The sequence below is a fragment of the Trachemys scripta genome, chromosome 11, assembly GCF_013100865.1.
Source record: "Trachemys scripta elegans isolate TJP31775 chromosome 11, CAS_Tse_1.0, whole genome shotgun sequence".
Classification (NCBI taxonomy): domain Eukaryota; kingdom Metazoa; phylum Chordata; order Testudines; family Emydidae; genus Trachemys; species Trachemys scripta.
This window is the reverse complement of record NC_048308.1, coordinates 49939014-49958616: the sequence shown is the minus strand read 5'-3', so window position 1 is coordinate 49958616 and position 19603 is coordinate 49939014. Positions and strand designations below refer to the sequence as shown.

The 19603-nt window shown below is 41.0% G+C and overlaps 1 protein-coding gene across 2 annotated transcripts in view; it reads right to left on the bottom strand.

Moving 5' to 3' along the window:
* Positions 1-19603, bottom strand: part of GLS (glutaminase) — a 104166-nt gene that overhangs the window by 68286 nt on the left and 16277 nt on the right. For both annotated transcript variants that reach the window (XM_034785101.1, XM_034785100.1), the window contains exons 3-6: positions 18700-18821; positions 12891-13020; positions 10832-10911; positions 8736-8899 (exon numbers count right to left, since the gene is read on the bottom strand). In XM_034785101.1, coding sequence (XP_034640992.1) covers positions 8736-8899; positions 10832-10911; positions 12891-13020; positions 18700-18821 — 496 coding nt within the window. The remainder of the gene's footprint in view (positions 1-8735; positions 8900-10831; positions 10912-12890; positions 13021-18699; positions 18822-19603) is intronic.

Here is a 19603-nt window from a genome sequence, read left to right as displayed (position 1 = left end):
GCTGCATCCCAAGTTAGCAGAGAAAAATATAACACTATTAAATATAAAACTATGGATCATATCTAACTGGCAAACCCCTGTCTTAAGAGGTCACTTGAAAATGTCTCAACAAAGGAAAAATGAGCCATCTGTTATATCTAAAATTACCACAGGATTCCCTTCCTCAGTGAAATTTCTGCACTCAAGTGAAACCATGTTAAGAAGTGCTACAGGAGCAGAAGAGCTTACAAAACACTAATATGGCAATCCACAAGAGCCAGCAAACAGAGCTGTAAACAAGGGAGTTTCAGTGGGAGTACTGTTGGAGGAGAAGGGAGGAGGCAAGCCCCTGGTAATTAGGGGGCAGTGAACTTTAGGTGGGAAGGCTATGACAGACATAGAAGCAACAGTGGCTGTGATCCAAGCAATGGAAGAGACAATGAAGAGGACCAGATGAGGAAGCTGCGGAATGTACATGATCCTGAAGTGGGTACATGAGAAAAGCTCTATTAAGTGCCGCCTGATAGAGCTGATGGAAAAGAAGATCCAAGGTTTGGAAATGCAGGTGGAAACTACGGTTGAGTTTCTAAGAGAATTCAGGCAGATGATATAGGAACGGTCTTGGGACCAAATCTTATTTAACATTTTTATTACTGACCTTGGCACAGAAAGTGGAAGTGTGCTAATAAAATCTGCAATGACACAAAGTTGGGAGGTATTGCCAATACAGAGGAGGACCGGAATATCATACAAGATGATCTGGACAACCTTGTAAACTAGAGTAATAGAAATGGGATGAAATTTAATAGTGCAAAGTCAAGCACTTAGGGACTAACAACTATAGATTTTTTTCTATAAGCAGGGGGCATTTGAGTTGGAAGTGACAGAGGAGGAGAAGGACCTGGCTGTACTGATTGATTACAGGATGACTATGAGACCCCAATATGATGCAGCTGTTAAAAAGGCTAATGCAATCCTAGGATGCATCAGGCATCATATTTCCAGTAGAGACAGGGAAGTGTTAATACCATTATACAAGCCACTGGTGAGACCTCATCTGGAATACTGCATGCAATTCTGGTCTCCCATGTTTAAGGAAGAGGAATTCAAACTAGAACAGGTGCAGAGAAGGGCTACTAGGATGATCCGAGGAACAGGAAAAAAAAACGGTTATTCACCTTTTTGTAACTGTTGTTCTTCGAGATGTGTTGCTCAATTCTATTCCCGTCAGGCTGGCTATGGAGCCCCCTGGAGTGGCGCCAATATGGTGCTCTATATAAGACCCTGCCGGCCCGACCCCCCCTTCAGTTCCTTCGTGCCAGCTACTCTGACAGAGGGGAAGGGGGGGGGAGGGGAGATGGAATAGATATGAGCAACACATCTCGAAGAACAACAGTTACAAAAAGGTGAGTAACCATTTTTTCTTCTTTGAGTGCATGCTCATATCAATTCCAGTTAGGTGACTCCCAAGCCTTACCTTGGAGGTGGGCTCGGAGTAAAGGTAGTGCGGACTGAAAAATAGCCCTGCCGAAGGCCACGTCATCGCGGGATTGCTGGACTATGGCATAGTGCGATGTGAAGGTATGCACTGAGGCCCATGTGACAGCCCTGCAGATGTCCTGAAGGGGCATGTCATAACTATAAAGGGAAAGGTAACAGCCCTCCTGTGTACAATACTATAAAATTCCTCCTGGCCAGAGACTCCAAAATCCTTTTACCTGTAAAGGGTTAAGAAGCTCAGGTAACCTGGCCGACACCTGACCCAAAGGACCAATAAGGGGACAAGACACTTTCAAATCTTGGTGGGGGGGGGGGGGAAGGCTTTTGTTTGTGCTCTTTGTTTTGGGGGTTGTTCGCTCTTGGGACCATGCTCTCCAAATCTTCTGAACAAGTCTCTCATATTTCAAACTTGTAATTAACAGCCAAGCAAGGCGTGTTAGGTTTATCTTTGTTTTCTCAACTTGTAAATGTTCCTTTTGTTAGAGTGTTTATCTTGGTTTGCTGTAGCTTTGAACTTATGGCTAGAGGGGGTTCCTCTGGGCTCTTTGAATCTGATTACCCTGTAAAGTTATTTTCCATCCTGATTTTACAGAGATGATTTTTACCTTTCTTTAATTAAAAGCCTTCTTTTTAAGAACCTGATTGATTTTTCCTTGTTTTAAGATCCAAGGGGTTTTGGATCCGTGTTCACCAGGGAACTGATGGAGGAGTCTCTCAAGGCTACCCAAGGAAGGGAGTTAGCACTTGGGAGTGGTGGCAGCAAAACCAGATCTAAGCTGGTANTATACAATACTATAAAATCCCTCCTGGCCAGAGGCACCAAAATCCTTTACCTATAAAGGGTTAAGAAGCTCAGGTAACCTGGCTGACACCTGACCCAAAGGACCAATAAGGGGACAAGATACTTTCAAATCTGGGCTCTTTGAATCTGATTACCCTGTAAAGTTATTTTCCATCCTGATTTTACAGAGATGATTTTTACCTTTCTTTAATTAAAAGCCTTCTTTTTAAGAACCTGATTGATTTTTCCTTGTTTTAAGATCCAAGGGGTTTTGGATCCGTGTTCACCAGGGAACTGATGGAGGAGTCTCTCAAGGCTACCCAAGGAAGGGAGTTAGCACTTGGGAGTGGTGGCAGCAAAACCAGATCTAAGCTGGTAGTTAAGCTTAGAAGTTTACATGCAGGTCCCCATATCTGTACTCTAAAGTTCAGAGTGGGGAAGGAACCTTGACAGGGCACATTTGCCAGAAAGGCCGTAGACGATGCTTGAGCCCTTGTGGAGTGAGCCGTAACAGCAGGTGGAGGAACTTTCACCAGATTGTAGCAGGTACTGATACATGCGGTAATCCATGAAGATATCCGCTGGACAGAGACCGGAGCGCCCTTCATCCATTGCGCGATGGCGACGAACAGTTGGGTCGTCTTATGGAATGACCTTGTGCGGTCTATATAGAAGGCGAGGGTTCTTCTAATGTCCAGTGAATGAAGACGCTGCTCCCGAAGGTTGGCATGCGGTTTCGGGTAGAAAACCGGCAGGAAGAAGTCCGGTCTTACATGGAAACGAGATACCACTTTTGGCAGGAAGGCTGGGTGAGGCCTCAGCTGAACTTTATCCTTGTGGAAGATGGTATAAGGTGGTTCACAAGTGAGAGCTCGTAGCTCGGAAACCCGGCGTGCCGAAGTAAGGGCCACTAGGAAGGCGACCTTCCAGGAAAGGTAGAGGAGTGAACAGGAAGCCAGTAGCTCAAAAGGACGACCCACCAGACAGGAAAGAACCAAGTTCAGTTCCCAGGTCAGCATGGGACGTTTCATTGGGGGATGGATCTTTTCCAAACCTTTCAGGAGACCCCACATGACCGGGTGTGCGAACCCTGAGTGTCCCGCCGCTCCCGGATGGAATGCTGAAATGGCCGCGAAGTAAATCTTGAGGGAACAAAAGGCGAGATGTTGGTCTTTCAAGTGCATTAAGTAGTCCAGGATGCAGGGTATCGGAGCTTGGAGTGGGGATACCTGCAGCTGGGCGCACCAGGTGGAAAACCTTTTCCATTTAGCTTCGGAAGTGAGTCTGGTAGAGGGTTTACGGCTTTCCAGGAGTATGCACCGTACCGAGTCCGAGCAGGCTCGCGCAGCCTGGTTTAACTACGTATCCTCCGTAAGATGGAGCGACTGAAGGTCGGGTGTAGGAGACGACTATGGTTCTGTGCGATGAGGTCGGGACTGAGAGGAAGATGTTGGGGCCCCCGTATCGATAGATCCAACAGGGTGGGATACCAGGCAGGGGCCACCAGTATGACATCCGCCTTGTCCCTGCGGACCTTGAGAAGTACTTTGTGGATCAGCAGAAATGGCAGAAAAGCGTAGAGTAGCTGGCCCGACCACGAGATCAGGAAAGCATCCGCAATCAATCCCTGACTGTGACCCCTGAAGGAGCAGAAGGCTGGGCACTTCCTGTTGGTTCGCAAAGCGAACAAGTAGATACGGGGAAACCCCCGGGTGCGGAAGATTGAGTAGACGATATCCAGGCGAATCGACCATTCGTGCGTGAGGAAGCGTCTGCTCAAGCTGTCTGCAGGCACATTCTGAACACCCAGCAGGTACGAAGCTTGGAGAGCGATGGAGTGGGCTAAACAGAATTCCCACAGAAGGAGGGCTTCGTGGCAGAGCGACGACGACCAGGCTTCGCCTTGTTTGTTCAGATAAAACATGGCTGTGGTGTTGTCTGTCAGAACTTCTACACAACCGTCTCGTAGGTGGGGAAGGAACGCTTGACATGCAAGGCAGATCATCCTGAGTTCCTTGATACTGATATGGAGAGTTGGCTTGTTCTCCCGCCACAGACCCTGCGTTGTCAGGTCTTTGAGGGGGAAGATGAAACAGGGCCCCAGCACCTACCATTTGAGGGTCCAGCCACCAATGCAGGGAGTCGAGTGGGGCTCGGGACCGTAAGCACCATATCTAGGTTGTCGCAGCGCGGTCGAAATACAGACGCCAACCACGTCTGTAGGAGTTTGAGACGTAGTCTGGGAGCGTTGCACTACGTAGGTGCAGGACGCCATGTGACCCAGCAGCTTGAGACACTGCCTCACTGTGGTGGTGGGGAACCTGCAGAGGTTGGTGATTATGTTTGTTAGAGCTAGATGCCGGGCCTCTGGGAGGAAAGCCTGAGCTTGGTTCATGTCTAAGACTGCTCCAATAAACTCTATAGTCTGTGTCGGGGACAGTATAGACTTGCTGGGATTCAGCATGATGCCCAAGCGATTGAACATGTCCATGACCAACCACACCTAAGACTGGACTTGCTGGCGAGATCGACCCCGAATAAGCCAGTCGTCAAGATACAGGAACACGTGAACGTGATGACGGCGAAGAAAAGCTGCCACGACCACCATGCACTTGGTGAAGACGCGCGGGGCTGTGCACAAGCCCAACAGGAGAGCTGTGAACTGGTCATGCCACGAACCAGAGAAAATGTCTGTGGGACGGGATGATTGAGATGTGAAAGTAGGCGTACCAGTCTCCCAGGTCCAGGGAGTGGATGATCATGGCCAAGGAGACCATGCAGAACTTCAGGTTGACAGTGTGCTTGTTGAGCTCCCTGAGACCCAGAATGGGCCTTAAGCCTCCTTTTGCCTTGGGAACGAGGGCGAGTAGAAACCCCTGTCCCTGAGCTCTTGAGGCACTTCCTCCACTGCTCCTAGGGCGAAGAATGTCTGTACCTCCTGGATGAGAAGTTGCTCGTGAGAGGGGTCCCTGAAGAGGGATGGGGAAGGAGGGGTGGGGAGGTAGATGGGAAGTGGATAGAATATCCCGCCTCTATTGTGCAAAGGACCCAACGGGCCGATGTAATAAGGGACCAGGCACGGCAGAAACGGGATAGACGGTTCAGGAAAGGAAAAGCTGGCCGGGTTTTGCACTGGTAGTCCGTCCTCGAGCGCACGTTCAAAATGGGCGCTCAGGGCCCGGGGTGTGTGTGTGTGTGTGTGTGTGTGTGTGTGTCTTGGATTGGCCCTGGCTCTGTCCTGAAGGAAGGCGTGATGGTCTACGCCGTGGGTACCTGCTTCTCCTACGGGAGGAGTCCTGCCTAGGTCTGGGCGGAAAGGGGCGCTGCTGCGGGGGCTGAGGCTTAAACGGCTTTCTTTGAGTTGCCGGGGTATGCATGCCCAAGGATTTTATGGTGTTCCTTGTGTCTTTCAGGGTTGCAGGCGAGAGTCAGTTTGCTCAGCAAACAGGCCCTGGCCGTCAAACGGAAGATCTTAAATGGTGTGTTGCACTTCAGGTGGGAGGCCGGATGACTGGACGCATGGCGATGCCCGAGGCCAAAGTGCGAGCTGCCGTGTCTGCGGTGTCAAGGGAGCCCTGGAGGGAGGTTCGGGCTACCAGCTTGCCCTCCTCAGCGATGGCCCCCAGTTCCACGCAGGACTCAGATGAGAGGAGTTCCTGGAACTTAAGGATCGCAGACCACAAATTATAACTGTATCTGCTGAGAATCGCAAGCTGGTTCGTGATTCGAAGTGAGAGGCCCGCCCCCGAAGAATAAGTTTTCCTGCCAAAAAGGTCCATGCGTTTCACCTCCTTTGATTTTGGGGCAGGCCCTTGTTGGCCCTGTCTCTCCTTTTCATTAACCACGTCCACCACAAGAGAACATGAGGCGGGGTGAGTGAAAAGGTATGCATATCCCTTGGTAGGGACAAATACTTTCTCTCCACCCCCTTGGCTGGATGGAGGACGGGGTTTGCCAAAGTGTTTTGACAGGAGATTGGATGGTCTTGTTCATCGGGAGGGCCGCCCTGGAAGGTCCATCTGGACCCAAGATGTCTACCATAGGGTCTTCTTCCTCTACAACCTCCTCCACTTGGAGGTTCATGTTTAAGACTATGCGCCTGAGTAGCTCTTGTAGGACCCTAAACTCCATGGGAGGTTGGCCTGCTGCAGACCTGCCGGCTATGGCCTCATCAGGGGAAGATGCCACCAGAAGAGCCGGGTCTGACGTGGCCCCTTGATCCGTTATGACCGGGTCTTCCTGGGTGCATGGTGTAGCCTCTACCACAGGAGGAGCGGACTCCGAGGGTTGGGGCTGGTCTGGAGGCTGGCGGCTCAGGGTTGCCTCCAGGGGTCGGTCACCTGAACATGACGACAGGTGGCCAGCGGGAGGGGCACCTTGGGCCTGGTGATATGCCCAAGGGGTCCAAAATTGCCACTGAGGTTGCCACTGTGGTGCTGAGGGATCCTGTCCCAGGCTTCCCGGGCCCGACTGAGGGATGTCCGAGGCCCCTGAGGCTTGTCCCGATCTGATGGAGGGGGATCGCGAGCGCGACAGCCAGGGGGGAGCGGTGCAGGAGTGCTTAACATTTAATGATGACAGGTTTATCCTTAGAAAAGTTAGTTCGATTCATTTTTAGAGGGTTTTTTGGTTTTGTTTTTGTTTTTTTTCCAGTTTTACTTACAATTTTCCTTGTCCTTCTTTCCAGCTGGATTCTCAATACTAGCATTATAGGTGGAGAAATACAAAAAAACCCAGTCCTAAAGGATACAATGTATAACTCCTGTTTACAAATCTGCTCATTTAAGAGGAGTACGTACTCATGAAAGATTAAATGTGTGCCAGGTGCTATGCTGCACCTAGACGACACACATGGGTTAATTTATAGCGAAACATTATATACAAACAATATATATATATATATTCCTTCTCTCTATGCAACTACACTGTCTGCCTAGCTCCTGATTTTCAGCATCTGTTCTATGGATTTGCATTTCAATTATGACAGGCAAACTTCTGTAATTTACTGTTATTTTGCCTCTGTCCTTAGCTTTATGTCAGCCAGCAGAAAAATAACATTGTAATATACATGCCACACATTTTCAGTTAATTTGATGCAGGAGAGTATTTTAAAAAAACAGATTCTCTTTTTCTATAATTTTTTTTTGCTCGTTTGTTTAAACTATTTAGCCAATTTTTTTTATATTGATATAGTTATTAATTTTCTTATTTAACTGGATTTTTTTTGTTCTAAACCTTTATTAAAACAAGAAAAAAAGTAACTTCTATGCCTTTCCTCATTATATCAATAGGAACTACGCTAAATTGATGATACAATATAAAGCTTGCTGATTTTCAGTAATATCCCTACTTATTAGATTGGGAGTTTTTCAAGGCAGAGACCGCTCCTCCTTCTCTATGTTTGTACAGCACCTCAACATTTGTGGACACTATCAAACAAAAACCAAAAACTATGCACAATGGAACAAAATGCTAATTGCCACATCTCAGTAATAGAAAATTAATGTTCATATTTTGATATGACAAATGTAAGAATTAAATATATTCCTCAACACAAAGGCAACATTCTTAAAGGGTTACATCTTTCATGATCAAACTCTATTAAATATTAATTGCAGTACCATGGCAACAGAAATGTTGTCTGATCTCTTACTGAGCAAGATCTACTAGAAATATTTGTTTCAGAGACAAAAATCCAGTGTTTCCTCCAAGGTTAAATGAGTCATCCTTCCAACATTTTAGCACTCTGTTTTTAAAAAACAGCACTTTTATGCTCATGTATTACTATATACAGTAGAAGCAGTCTAGATAAAACATTATATAGAATTATTTTAGATAAAACACTTATGAAACAAGAAAATCTATTTCAAACATTTGTTTTGAATCAGAAGCAGAACACTTTTTCAGTGTTAGATAATCTGTGGGGGACAATCCCATCTTCCACTTCTATTATCTGGAAGGCAACCAGCATTTGTAACTGGCACTAGCACCAGATTCTCTGTGAAAAATGGAGAGGATGACTCATAATCACATTTCTTTCAATCAATTTAACATCTCATTCTATGATCAAGAAACCATTTTGCAGAGGGCAAGACTAGCTACCCAGCTCCACTTAATTAAATAAAGAGTTGAATTCCACAATATTTTTTTTAAAAAAAACACACATTATGAAAGGTAGTTTACAATAACCTCCATAACTAATATTTATACAATTGTACACAGGCAATTAAAAAACCCAATGAAGTATATTATGCCAAGTCTGGAAGTGAGACAAACTGGTGGGTGAAACAATTCCATGGGCAAAATGTTTTGGGGGCACTGAACCTAATAATCGGCTTGGTAAGAGGATACAAATCTGAGGTACTGAATAAAAAAAACAAAAACAAAAAAATCCACATGGTATCTTCCTTTATGATATTCTGATCTCAAACAAGAAGTAGAAGATTCTCATTATTAAATATTATATAATTCTTACCATCTTCATTCAGGAACAGTTTGTTGAATCTTAATCCACTAGGCTCTTTACCAACATATCTGTGTACATACTCTGTGCCAAGGTCATTAACAGCAACAGCATATTTCAAAGGCTTTACACAGGACTGAAGACAAAAGGGGACTTTGGTATCTCCAACAGAATGCCTAGCAGAGAAACACATAAAATTGTTTAATATTTTCCCTTTTTTGATCACTGTGCCAAGATTAATTGCTGCACTAATTCTTCAGACTATTATTTATTGTTTTTTGTACTACCAATATTGTTAAATTAGATTTTAAAAGAACAGACGTCTCTGATCAATTCAACATGTTTTGTTTTTCAACGTGGGTAAAGGCAACAGTGAAGTCAAACATTGGTAATCACCATATAAATAAGAAAACAGAAGTAAATGAGCTGCTGAAGTCTAGAGAGATGCATCTGTGTCAGACCTAAAACTCAGGAGTTTCTGAATCCCAGTCCTGTGCTTAAGTCACTAAGCTACAACCTGCACCCAGAACAGATACACCTGTTTGTGTCTAGATAATTAAAGCAATCCAACTTGGATTTGAGCTTCCAGACCTATGTTCAAGTGTTAGGTTTTACATTTCAATAGGGTCTCAGTGCAAATATCTACTCTGTAATGAGATTATGAAAGACAAAATTTGATTAAATGGATTGCTTAGTATGTTTCAACAACTAATTCAGAACGTTTGTAAAAGCAAGGATGGATTAGCAAAAGTAGTCCGAATCTGCTTAAAATATGGGTCTCCAAACTTGCCAAGTCCTTGTCTGTCAGCTGAGTTTTAAGAGTACACTTTTTTATGTTTTCGAAAAGGAGATTATTTTAAGAGGCCTTTAATGGCGCTCCCAGAAGCCTTTGGTGGCATTAACATTATACTTGATGGCCTTTCATTAATATATTTTGTAATATTCCTAATACGGCAAAATCCTAACCTTAGGAGCATGACAAACAGGAATAGACCTTGAGTCAACATTTTAAAACTGATCTGCAAAGAACAAATGAAATAATTCATGTACCAGTGAAGGAAGATTCTGAACTGGAATATCGGTACATCACTTTTACACAAAGATTGTGTAGTATTTTCATTTCAATGCTTGCCAGTTTGATTGAACTGGATCCTGAAATTCCCTAGCCACAGAAAACACACTATGACAGCTGCCCAAGTACACTGAAGATAACGCTGGCCAAGTGGTGTCAAACCCCACCCTCATATCCTCCAGCAAGGATCAACTGTGAAATTCCCCAACTACATACTGTAGTCTTCTTCACAGTAAGCTCTCCAAGCATTAGGACGATCCCAAACTTCAGATCTAAATAAGAGCTGATCAAAAAGTTTCAGCAAAAAAAACAAAACTGAGCAAGAGTTGGTGATTTTCCCCTTTGTTTTCCAAACAGATATACGATACATACAGTATGCCTTAAGAAAATAGTTATTTGATTACTATGGGTGAGAGAAGAGAATAAGGTGTTTTTGAAGCAATTTTCAGTAGGTTACTAACTTCAGTAACAACATATTACACATTAAAACTGGCATGCTAACTCATGGGAAGATCAGTCCTTTTGTCAGAATACATATATTCTAATTTCAGAAGTGAAGGGGGTTTCTCAAAAGATAGCTCCCATCAAAGATTGGCTGTAAAGAGGACTTATTTGGGAGGCAATCTTCACTGTGTAGCTACTAACAACAGAAGTCATCTGCTGCAGCTGTAAAGTCATTGGGTTAATACTAAAACAACAAGGAGTCTGGTGGCACCTTAAAGACTAACAGGTTTATTTGGGCATAAGCTTTCGTGAGTAAAAACCTCACTTCTTCGGATGCATAGCTTGGGTTAATACTGAAGTTCATTCATAAGATCACTACTGAATGCTACCGTCATGGATGCTGTACTGCCAAATATTACACGACAAGTTCTGGTGGCTACTGCCCCAAATAAAATGAAGTGGTTTCTACTGTATGGGTAATACCAATAAAACTTAACTGAGCCATATAACATTACAATTAGAGAGTTCTGCTCCTGTTGCTGTAGTTTAAGTTATACCAATAGCGAAAATCTTAAACATGCTAAAAATATACCTCTGTCCATCCACGGTGCAAAGTGACACTCCCCACAAATCAGGGCTGAACTTGGCCAGTTGTGGAATATAGTCAGCAACCTACCCAAAACATTAAATGAAATTATACAGTTCATTATATTGTTAAAATGTTTATTTTCATTATTAAGCAATATACTGTAACAGGCATAAACATGTGCGGATATTATGCTGTGGAATACAGCATATTCCATTTCTCCGAATAGCTTGGGGGACAGAGATTTTATTCAGGTAATCAGAAGTTTGGATAAGCAAGAAGACAGTCTCTTGCACCAATCCCCTCCAGTGCTCTCCCTTACAGTCAGAAATAACTGTACAGGGAATAGACTTTACTATTATCACTACATGTGTGCAATAACTATAAGGCAGCAGACTCTCTTGCACCCAGGCTTCTACTGCAGCTGCTCGGTGCGTGCACGACCCAACACTAGCTCCTGCGGGCCACCCAGGAAGCAGCATGGCGGCTGGGCACCTCGGTGCTGCATCATCCAGGGCCACTGCTATGACAGCAACCAGCTGAAGAGCAACTCCACAGTGGAGGTGTGGGGAGTCGTCGAGGGGGCAGGGATATGCATTACCAGCAGCTGTGCATGGGTGAAGGGGGTTCCACCAGATGGTTGAAAGCATGCTGATATTTTGGGGAGGGGACAAGGAAGGGATTCAGATAACAGAGGTTCAGATAATAGGGTTTTGGATAAACAGGAGCATACTGTATGTGAGATATGCTGAGAGTGACTAAATTAATGTGCCAACTGTCACAGATAAAATCCAAAACCAAGTTTACAGAGAAGTATTTTCCAGTGACCTATAACAACCTGCAGCTTGGTCCAGTGGTTCTTAACCTGGGGTGTACGCACCCCCAGGGGGTGCGAGATGCCCTCTCTGGGGGTGCAAGACATAGACTTTTTTAGAAGGTAAATCATCGAAAACACAAATCAAGTACGTAAGTACAACTATTTTGTTTCATCAAACCTATGTATTTATAAACATTATACGTTTTTTAACGATTACTGTAATATACAAACAAAAAATATACCTAGGTTTAAGGGGTGCGAGAACACATTTTGATTTTTGATAAGGGAGGCAAGAACATATTTTGAGAACTAAAGGGGTGCAGGCTGCAGTAAAGGTTAAAAACCACTGGTCTAGGAAGAATTCACATCCAAACTTACATGCATTCAGGATCTTCAAATTATAAGTATAATTAATTTGAAACAAAAGTTTTTAAAAAATCTTGTAAACAAATTTAGTGGAAGCAATGGATTAATTGCAGTAGGCTAACAGAAGTACGATATTGATAAATATACAATTTCCCCCACAGAGATATGCCAGAGTGTCTCAGATGCTGTCCTTACGTGATTTATTATACAAGAGTTAGAGCTCTCTTGCAGATAAATCAAATCATGCCAAATCATATGGCAGTTCTGTTATTTATACAAATAAGCATGAGGAAGCAACACCACTAGTTTTTCTCGTTAGTCCAAGACAGAATTTGAACTCAGATCGCAAGACGTACAAACCCCTACTACTATCTCACTAAATGAAAGTCTTTTTAAACATATAGTATTTAATTATGTTTACATGGTCACAGATATGAGTTAGCTCAGAACCCATCAGTACCAAGACAGTATTTTCATGGCTTTATTAAGTATTAGGAAATCTCTCCAATTAGAAGAAAACCCAGAGTTTGGTTAATTTCCAAAAATCATTAGAAGCCTGGCAATGCTTTCAGCTGTTGAAGGCATGTCAAAGCATGAGACTATACTATATTTAATGCAGTTTAGGTTAATTTAAACCAAAAGTCTAAAAAAATTACTAGGTTGCAAGAACTCAAAAAACCTCTGTAAGGGATTCTAATCTCCTCCCACCCCAAAACAGTCATCTTAAAATATATCAAATATAAACCATTGGCTCGACTTTTAACAAACTGTGGCTCTCTTTTAGGCTGGGCAGGTTTGAAGGAAAAAAAAACAACAACAACAACAAAAAACACCACACACACACACACACACACACACACACACACCTTACAAAGAAATTACCTGTCCTCCAGACTGTTTTTTAGCACTTTCATACAGCTCATCAATGTGTGAAGTAAACGACATAAAATCTGGAATGACGAACTTTCTCCTGAAGGCCTGAGTAAGCAATACAATATTGCTTTGTACACACCTGCAGAATGTAAGGAAAATGTTAAGTAAATATTCCAGCTGCCTTTTATTTCTCTCAGAGGACTATCAAAGGGCCAATCCAGCCTTTGCTTATGGTAATCCACTGAAGTAAACAGCATTATGTGCATGAGTAAAGGCTGGATGACTGGGCCCCTAATTATTCTTACAAGCATAAGATATTCTTTATTGGAAAGACGCTTCCATTCCACAGAGATATTAGGGAAATTTTTAAATTGCTTATTTACAGCAGTTGAATACTAGTCCATTTTATTCTTTAATTATTTTAGGTTCTTATTTAAGGTTTCAACTGCAGGGGTTCAATGCATTTCTAATTGTATGTGACCACCAGTTTTATTCAGCATGCTGCGTACTACGAGTCACCGAGCTCCACAGGGCTGGCTCCTTCCCTCAGCCCTTCTAATGGATCCTCTCTACAAGTTTGGTGAGGAAATGGCCATACTCTAGCCCAAACCATGTAAGTGCTCCATAAATGCTGAAATTGGGAGACAGCGAGCAGCTGGATGCTCCTTTAAAGCCATCTACACATCTTCCCTTCAAGCTGCCACCAACCCACCCAGAGTACATCTCTCTACTCCCTTGTTCCCACAAGGGCCAACAGATCCTTCCCACTCTTCCCCCAGCACCACCCCGTCTGGTAAATCTGAGGGCCAGGAAGGCGTGGGGCAAGGGAAGTTGTGGAAACTAGGTGCAAGAAGATTAAAGTGGGCAAGAAAGCAAAAATGGGGGAAGCTGTAAGAAAGGGAAGATGACAGAGTAGAAAAAGATAACTGAGAAATGCTGCAGGAAGGAAAAAAAACACCACACAAGAGTATGCAAGAAGACAGACAAGAAAAAAGAATAAAAGACAACAGATATGTAAGTGAAACATAGTAAATATGTCAGACATATCATGAGGGGATGTACGGAGGAATGGGGCAGGAACAGCTCTATTCCAATGAGAGGAGTGGGTTCAACACAAAAATGGTTACAAACTACTGAAACACTGATACAGAATCGGCACACTTTCTATCAGTCTGTTTAAGCCTCTAAAACTGTAGCACACAATAAAAATTTAACACCTAAAATCAGGTTAAGAGCAAAAATCACCTAAGAATTTTGTTCAAAAAGATTGCATTCTTCCTACAATTGATATCATCTAGTAAGATTTCTTCTGAAAAATTAAGACTAAATTATGGTTCAAAATTCTAACATTTTAACTGATGATACTTCTGGAAACATGTCATTTAATTACGAACAATGAAGAACAAAAAAAAGTTTATTTCCAAATATTCTGTATTACAGCATCACTAACAGCTCAAAATAAGGTTGTACACAGGTTACTGAATAAATCTATTCTCCCCTTAAATCTGTGGCAACTTCTCTTTCTGTGAAGCCCCAGTTCAGGTTTAAATCATGTTGACCATTCACACTTTGTGAAATTCACCCTAAATTCGACTGACAAGATTGTTCCAAATAGTAGAGGGTACCTCTCTCCAACAATGAAGGAAAAAGGCTAGAAAGGCATAGAACCAGTCTCTCTGAAGTATACCTAAAATAGTGGTTTTTATTGCTTGCAACCTGTCAAATTTGCATAGGGGACCTACTTTGTTATCCTGTCAATTTGCGCATAGTATTGACAGTTTGTAATGACTATCTATCCCTTTTTGGTAGATACTCATGTAGTTTTAAGAGACCTATTGCATCTCTATGACCAGGAACCCTCAGAGGCTGTTACCTATTTGAAGGGGGTCCCTGCTCTTTTGGAAGCAATTAAGTAACAGCAGTTAAGACAACTGGGCACTCAGAAGAATCCATTATCCATTTTCTATTTTTTTGAAATATTATAAAATAACTGTTTTTAATCTGTTGCATAAAATTCTGACACTCTGGCATGTATACGCACATAACTCACGAAGGTGAGAGGGCTATACAGAATTTATAATACCAATCACCTCTCATAATCAGGACAAAGCTTGACCTCAAAAGTAAGAATCGTGGAAAACCATGTCTCTTTATATAGAAAAGCAGCCTTTCATTCCAAGTTTTTAAAAGAGGCTCATGGATTCAACACACTTATAATCTCTTAAAACATTTTAAATAAAAAATAAGTAATTTAGGCTTTAACATACTTTGTATTAAGCTCAGATTTTATTTTAAACAAGTTTATTTTTAAAAATTTAAACAAATTAAAAAATCTGATTTAAATAAAAAAATCTGATTTTTATTTTTATTTATTTATTTTTTAATCAATTTTTATCCAAGGGGGATCCTATTTCTGACAGTTTGAATTCTACCATATGGCTGCAAATGGAGTTTCACCACCCATAATACAATCCAGGAGTAGAGTTCTGGGAAGGCAGAATACTGGGATGCATAAGTCAGGACTATTTTTCATCCTCCCTACTATATCCCTTATCTTCACAATTCTTCCAAGGTGTTTTTCTTCTCTACCTTTTTGAGGTTTGCATAGCCTGTTTGTCAGTCTTTCCACTGGGAAAGTATTCAAAATATTGTCCCAATCCTGCTATATATAGGAACCTGAACTAACACCAATTTCAATAAGATTTGGTAGTATTTATCTATGGCAGGCTCAGGACCTATGCCAGTACATGTAACTAGTAGTACTTCTTCTAGTAAAGCTTTTAAAAGAGAGTGGAGACATTTGAAAGCATGGACAACAAATCTACATCACCTCAGGAAAACAAATGCAAATTTAATAATTTTTGGTAAATGAGATACTTTTATATTAATATGAACACTCCAAAAACTCTAATGCACCTGTTGTCACAAAAGCTTTCAGACCATCCAAATGAACAAAAATATTTGTAACTTGAGGATTTAAGGGTAAGCATGACTAAGCCTAGAATGGAAAAATTCTCAGGAATTTGCTATCGTGATTTACATAACAAGATCAGTTTCATAAAAAAAAATAATAAAAAGACTACCGGAGGCCAGATTGCAGATTGTTAGATTTACATTTACAATGGAATATACCCAAATTGCTGCTTTCTACCAGCAGAACAGAGGAGATCTGGCTAACAAAACTGTCATTCAGGGTCAATAAAAGTGGGACAAAGTGCCTTGTGACAAAGACAAAACTATTTTCATATGAAGGCTAAATATATAAGTCACCTACTCTGAAAGAGAATTAGTGTCTAAAATTCAGGTATAGCATTATTATAGCTGTTGCTCAGCAGCTGCTAATATAAATAAGGAAAAAAACACTTTCATAATCTCATTTTGAGTCCCTCACAGCTTTCCAGAATTGTTTTAGATGAAATTTTCCATGTTCCTTACACCCTAGAAGCAATTTTGTTTTACAAAATACCTAGTTTTGTTGAGTCATGAGACATATGGGAAAAGCAACATTTCCTATTTTTGTAACCATTTTCTATATTCCATTAACCTCTTCTCTCCCCAACCACCACCAAACTGGGGACTCAAAAATAACTAAACTTTGTATATTTACGAGAGTCATTCCTGCGCTATGTTTAAATTTCCCCCATCCCTTTTCACTAGTAATCCACGATGTTAAAAGTTAAGATCAAGGAAAATTTTCAAACAGAATGTGACTTTTAAGCTGGAGAGTTACAGGTTACTTGAAATCAGAAATATAGATATTGTTTCACCAGTACCATTTATTACATTTGTGCAGTGGGGAAGTCAGCATGTCAGCTGGACCCTAACTTCCATGAGAGTTAAGTGTGTAAGGTTAATATTGTATTAATTTTTTTTTTTGACATTTTTACACAAAATAGCTCATCACCGCCTAAAAGAGTGTTGTGTGGCAAATACAAGGGATATAGACAACCTGTTATAGAAATTTATTTTAGTTATACAAATTAATCAACTCCTACTCTTTTCCATAAAATTATTTCAGTATTGAAAATCTAGTGGTTTTTTCCAATCTTCAGTATAGTCAGTCTCTTATACACACAACAGCAATCAAGCCAGCTTTCCCCAGGTCATGTTGCCAACGTACATTATCTTAACATGGAGGAGCAAACCCGAGAGATTATTCAGTCTCCATGCTCAATCTTCAGCCTTTGAATGAGTTACCAAAAAGTGCCCCAACAGATATCATCTGGTTTTGACATGGAGGTCTTGTCTTTGCTAGAAAAGGTTTGCCACTATGGCTATACAGACAAACTCTTCTAGTGTAGAAGCAGATTATCCTGGCATGAGTTCTTTTGTCAATAACTTATACCAGTTCCCAGACAGAAATAAGCTATATCAGCAAAAGCACTTTTTATCAAGTATAACTGCTCTATACTAGGGTTTCTGCCAGTAGAGAAATGTTGTAAACAAATCTCACACCCTTACCTAATATATATTACTATATCTGCAAACATTTCTAGTGGACACCGGGTCTTGAACATCCACTCATTAGTAACTAGACAAAGCTACTGATTTTTCTCATCAGTTCACATGGTAGGTTTTAACTGTCTAATGATTCGGGCTACATTCAATAAAGTGATCTAGAAGTGCAATGCTTTGTTATTCTGACATACAAGTGATTTAATCACTTATTTCCCCAATTCTTCCCATCCTCCAAAAAAAACCTAAGTAAACATTTCACTTATTTTAACTAGCAAAGCTGGGGGAAGGAAGGAGGATGAATTATTGCTGCTAACATTATTGTTCCCCAGCCTGCTCTATAATAGACCCCAATGACATTTCACAAATGCAAGGAGTATCCCACCCAGCACAAAGAGAAGCAGGATGTAACACTGACAGAATAGTTGAATTTAAAGAGTATATTTTAAAAACTTCTATATCTGATCTAGTTTTGCTTGCATAATCACCATGCCACAGAATAAAAATGAAAAGAAGTTACACCCTACTCTTAACACAAGCCTAGAATCTCATTTCAAGATTTAAGAATTCCCAAGTCTGAAAAACTAAATAGAAACAAGTTTACATTCCTTTTTAAACATCCAAATAAACTGAAAATAGGGGAAAGGAGAGCATTTGGCATGAACTGAACTTTGTAAATGGCACAGATATTGTTTAGCTAACTTGCTGCAGATATTTTACAACTCTTACACTGTGTGGTATTGTATAAAGCTTTTCCATAACTAAGACTAGAAAAGGTGCACGTACACTTAATTGAACCAAACCATTTAGCAGGCCCTCTATCATAAAAAGGTATTTAAAAAACCTATCCAATGCCTGAACATCACAGAGGTTAGTTTTCAGTGCATTATACAGGAATAGACACACATTTCATTTATAAATGTAGATTCACACTTAATTCTTTGCTGCATCTTACTGCACATTTAACAACACTAAAATGTAAGACTGTATCCAGTGTTCTTTTTCTCAAAAATAAGTTTAGTTTCTGCATCACTAATTAGTGCACAGAAAGTAGCTGATTTTAAGAACGGCTTTTTTTCATTTTGTGAACAATTAGGTAAGAGGGATGCAGGATTTTATTCCTTGAGTATCAACATGAACCTAGCCTGCTGTATTTCATGAGATAGTAAAACATTCTCAAATACTAGTTTAATGTAAGTTGAATTAAATATGGGTCTCTCCCTCATTTTTCATTTTAACTACATATTACATTTATACACAGTACATATATAATTTTCCATGACAGACTGACTTAAATAAGGCGTATGATCTTAGTACTGTATAATATAGCAGCCACATCACAATATTATCAGAAATATTTTACTTTTTAAACAAATCTTTGTCGAGCATGACACCATCTGAAGTCGTTTGAAGAGTCAGTCTTAACATATCCATGCACTCTTTCAACCGTGGATCAGACGTACGCAATCCTGTAGATTTGAGTGCCTATTACAATAAAAAAGAAGTCAGAATTACTACAAATATGAAAAATGCCTTTACTGAAATAAAATTAAATTCTCTAGTGCTTAGCCCTATTAGTTCTCCTCTTCCAACAGAAACATAAATCAGCCTACCAAAATTTCATCGAATTATACATAGGCTCAAAACCCCAATCTCTTGGGCCATAACTTGGAGAGAAGATATCACATTGTTGGGAATGGACCACATCCACCTAGACTGAATTGGCCTCGTTAGCACTGACCCCTCACTTGGTAAGGCAACTCCCATCTTTTCATGTGCTGTATATTTATACTGGCCTACTGTATTTTCACTCCATGCATCTGATGAAGTGGGTTACAGCCCACAAAAGCTTATACCCAAATAAATTTGTTAGTCTCTAAGGTGCCACAAGGACTCCTCGTTGTTTTTGCTGATACAGACTAACACAGCTACCCCTCGGAAACCTATACACATTTATGTATATAGATTATAAGTAATTATATAGCTTAATGTATATTTATTCAGATTCTTAATTATGTTAGAAAATGGTGATTGACACATTTACTTAGATTTTTTTTTAAAAAAAACTCATGATCTGCATCAAGCTGCAGTCAAAAGGAATTTGGAATTCACTTAAAAAATGAACAAAGAGCACTTTGAAATTGTTTTTGCTAGTTAAATAACTACCTTAAATGTGCTAGATACAAAGTTTATCAAAACATGTTTTTAACACAGAAAACTGATTTACTGAACAAATCAAATATTAACACCAGTTAGCGAATTGAACT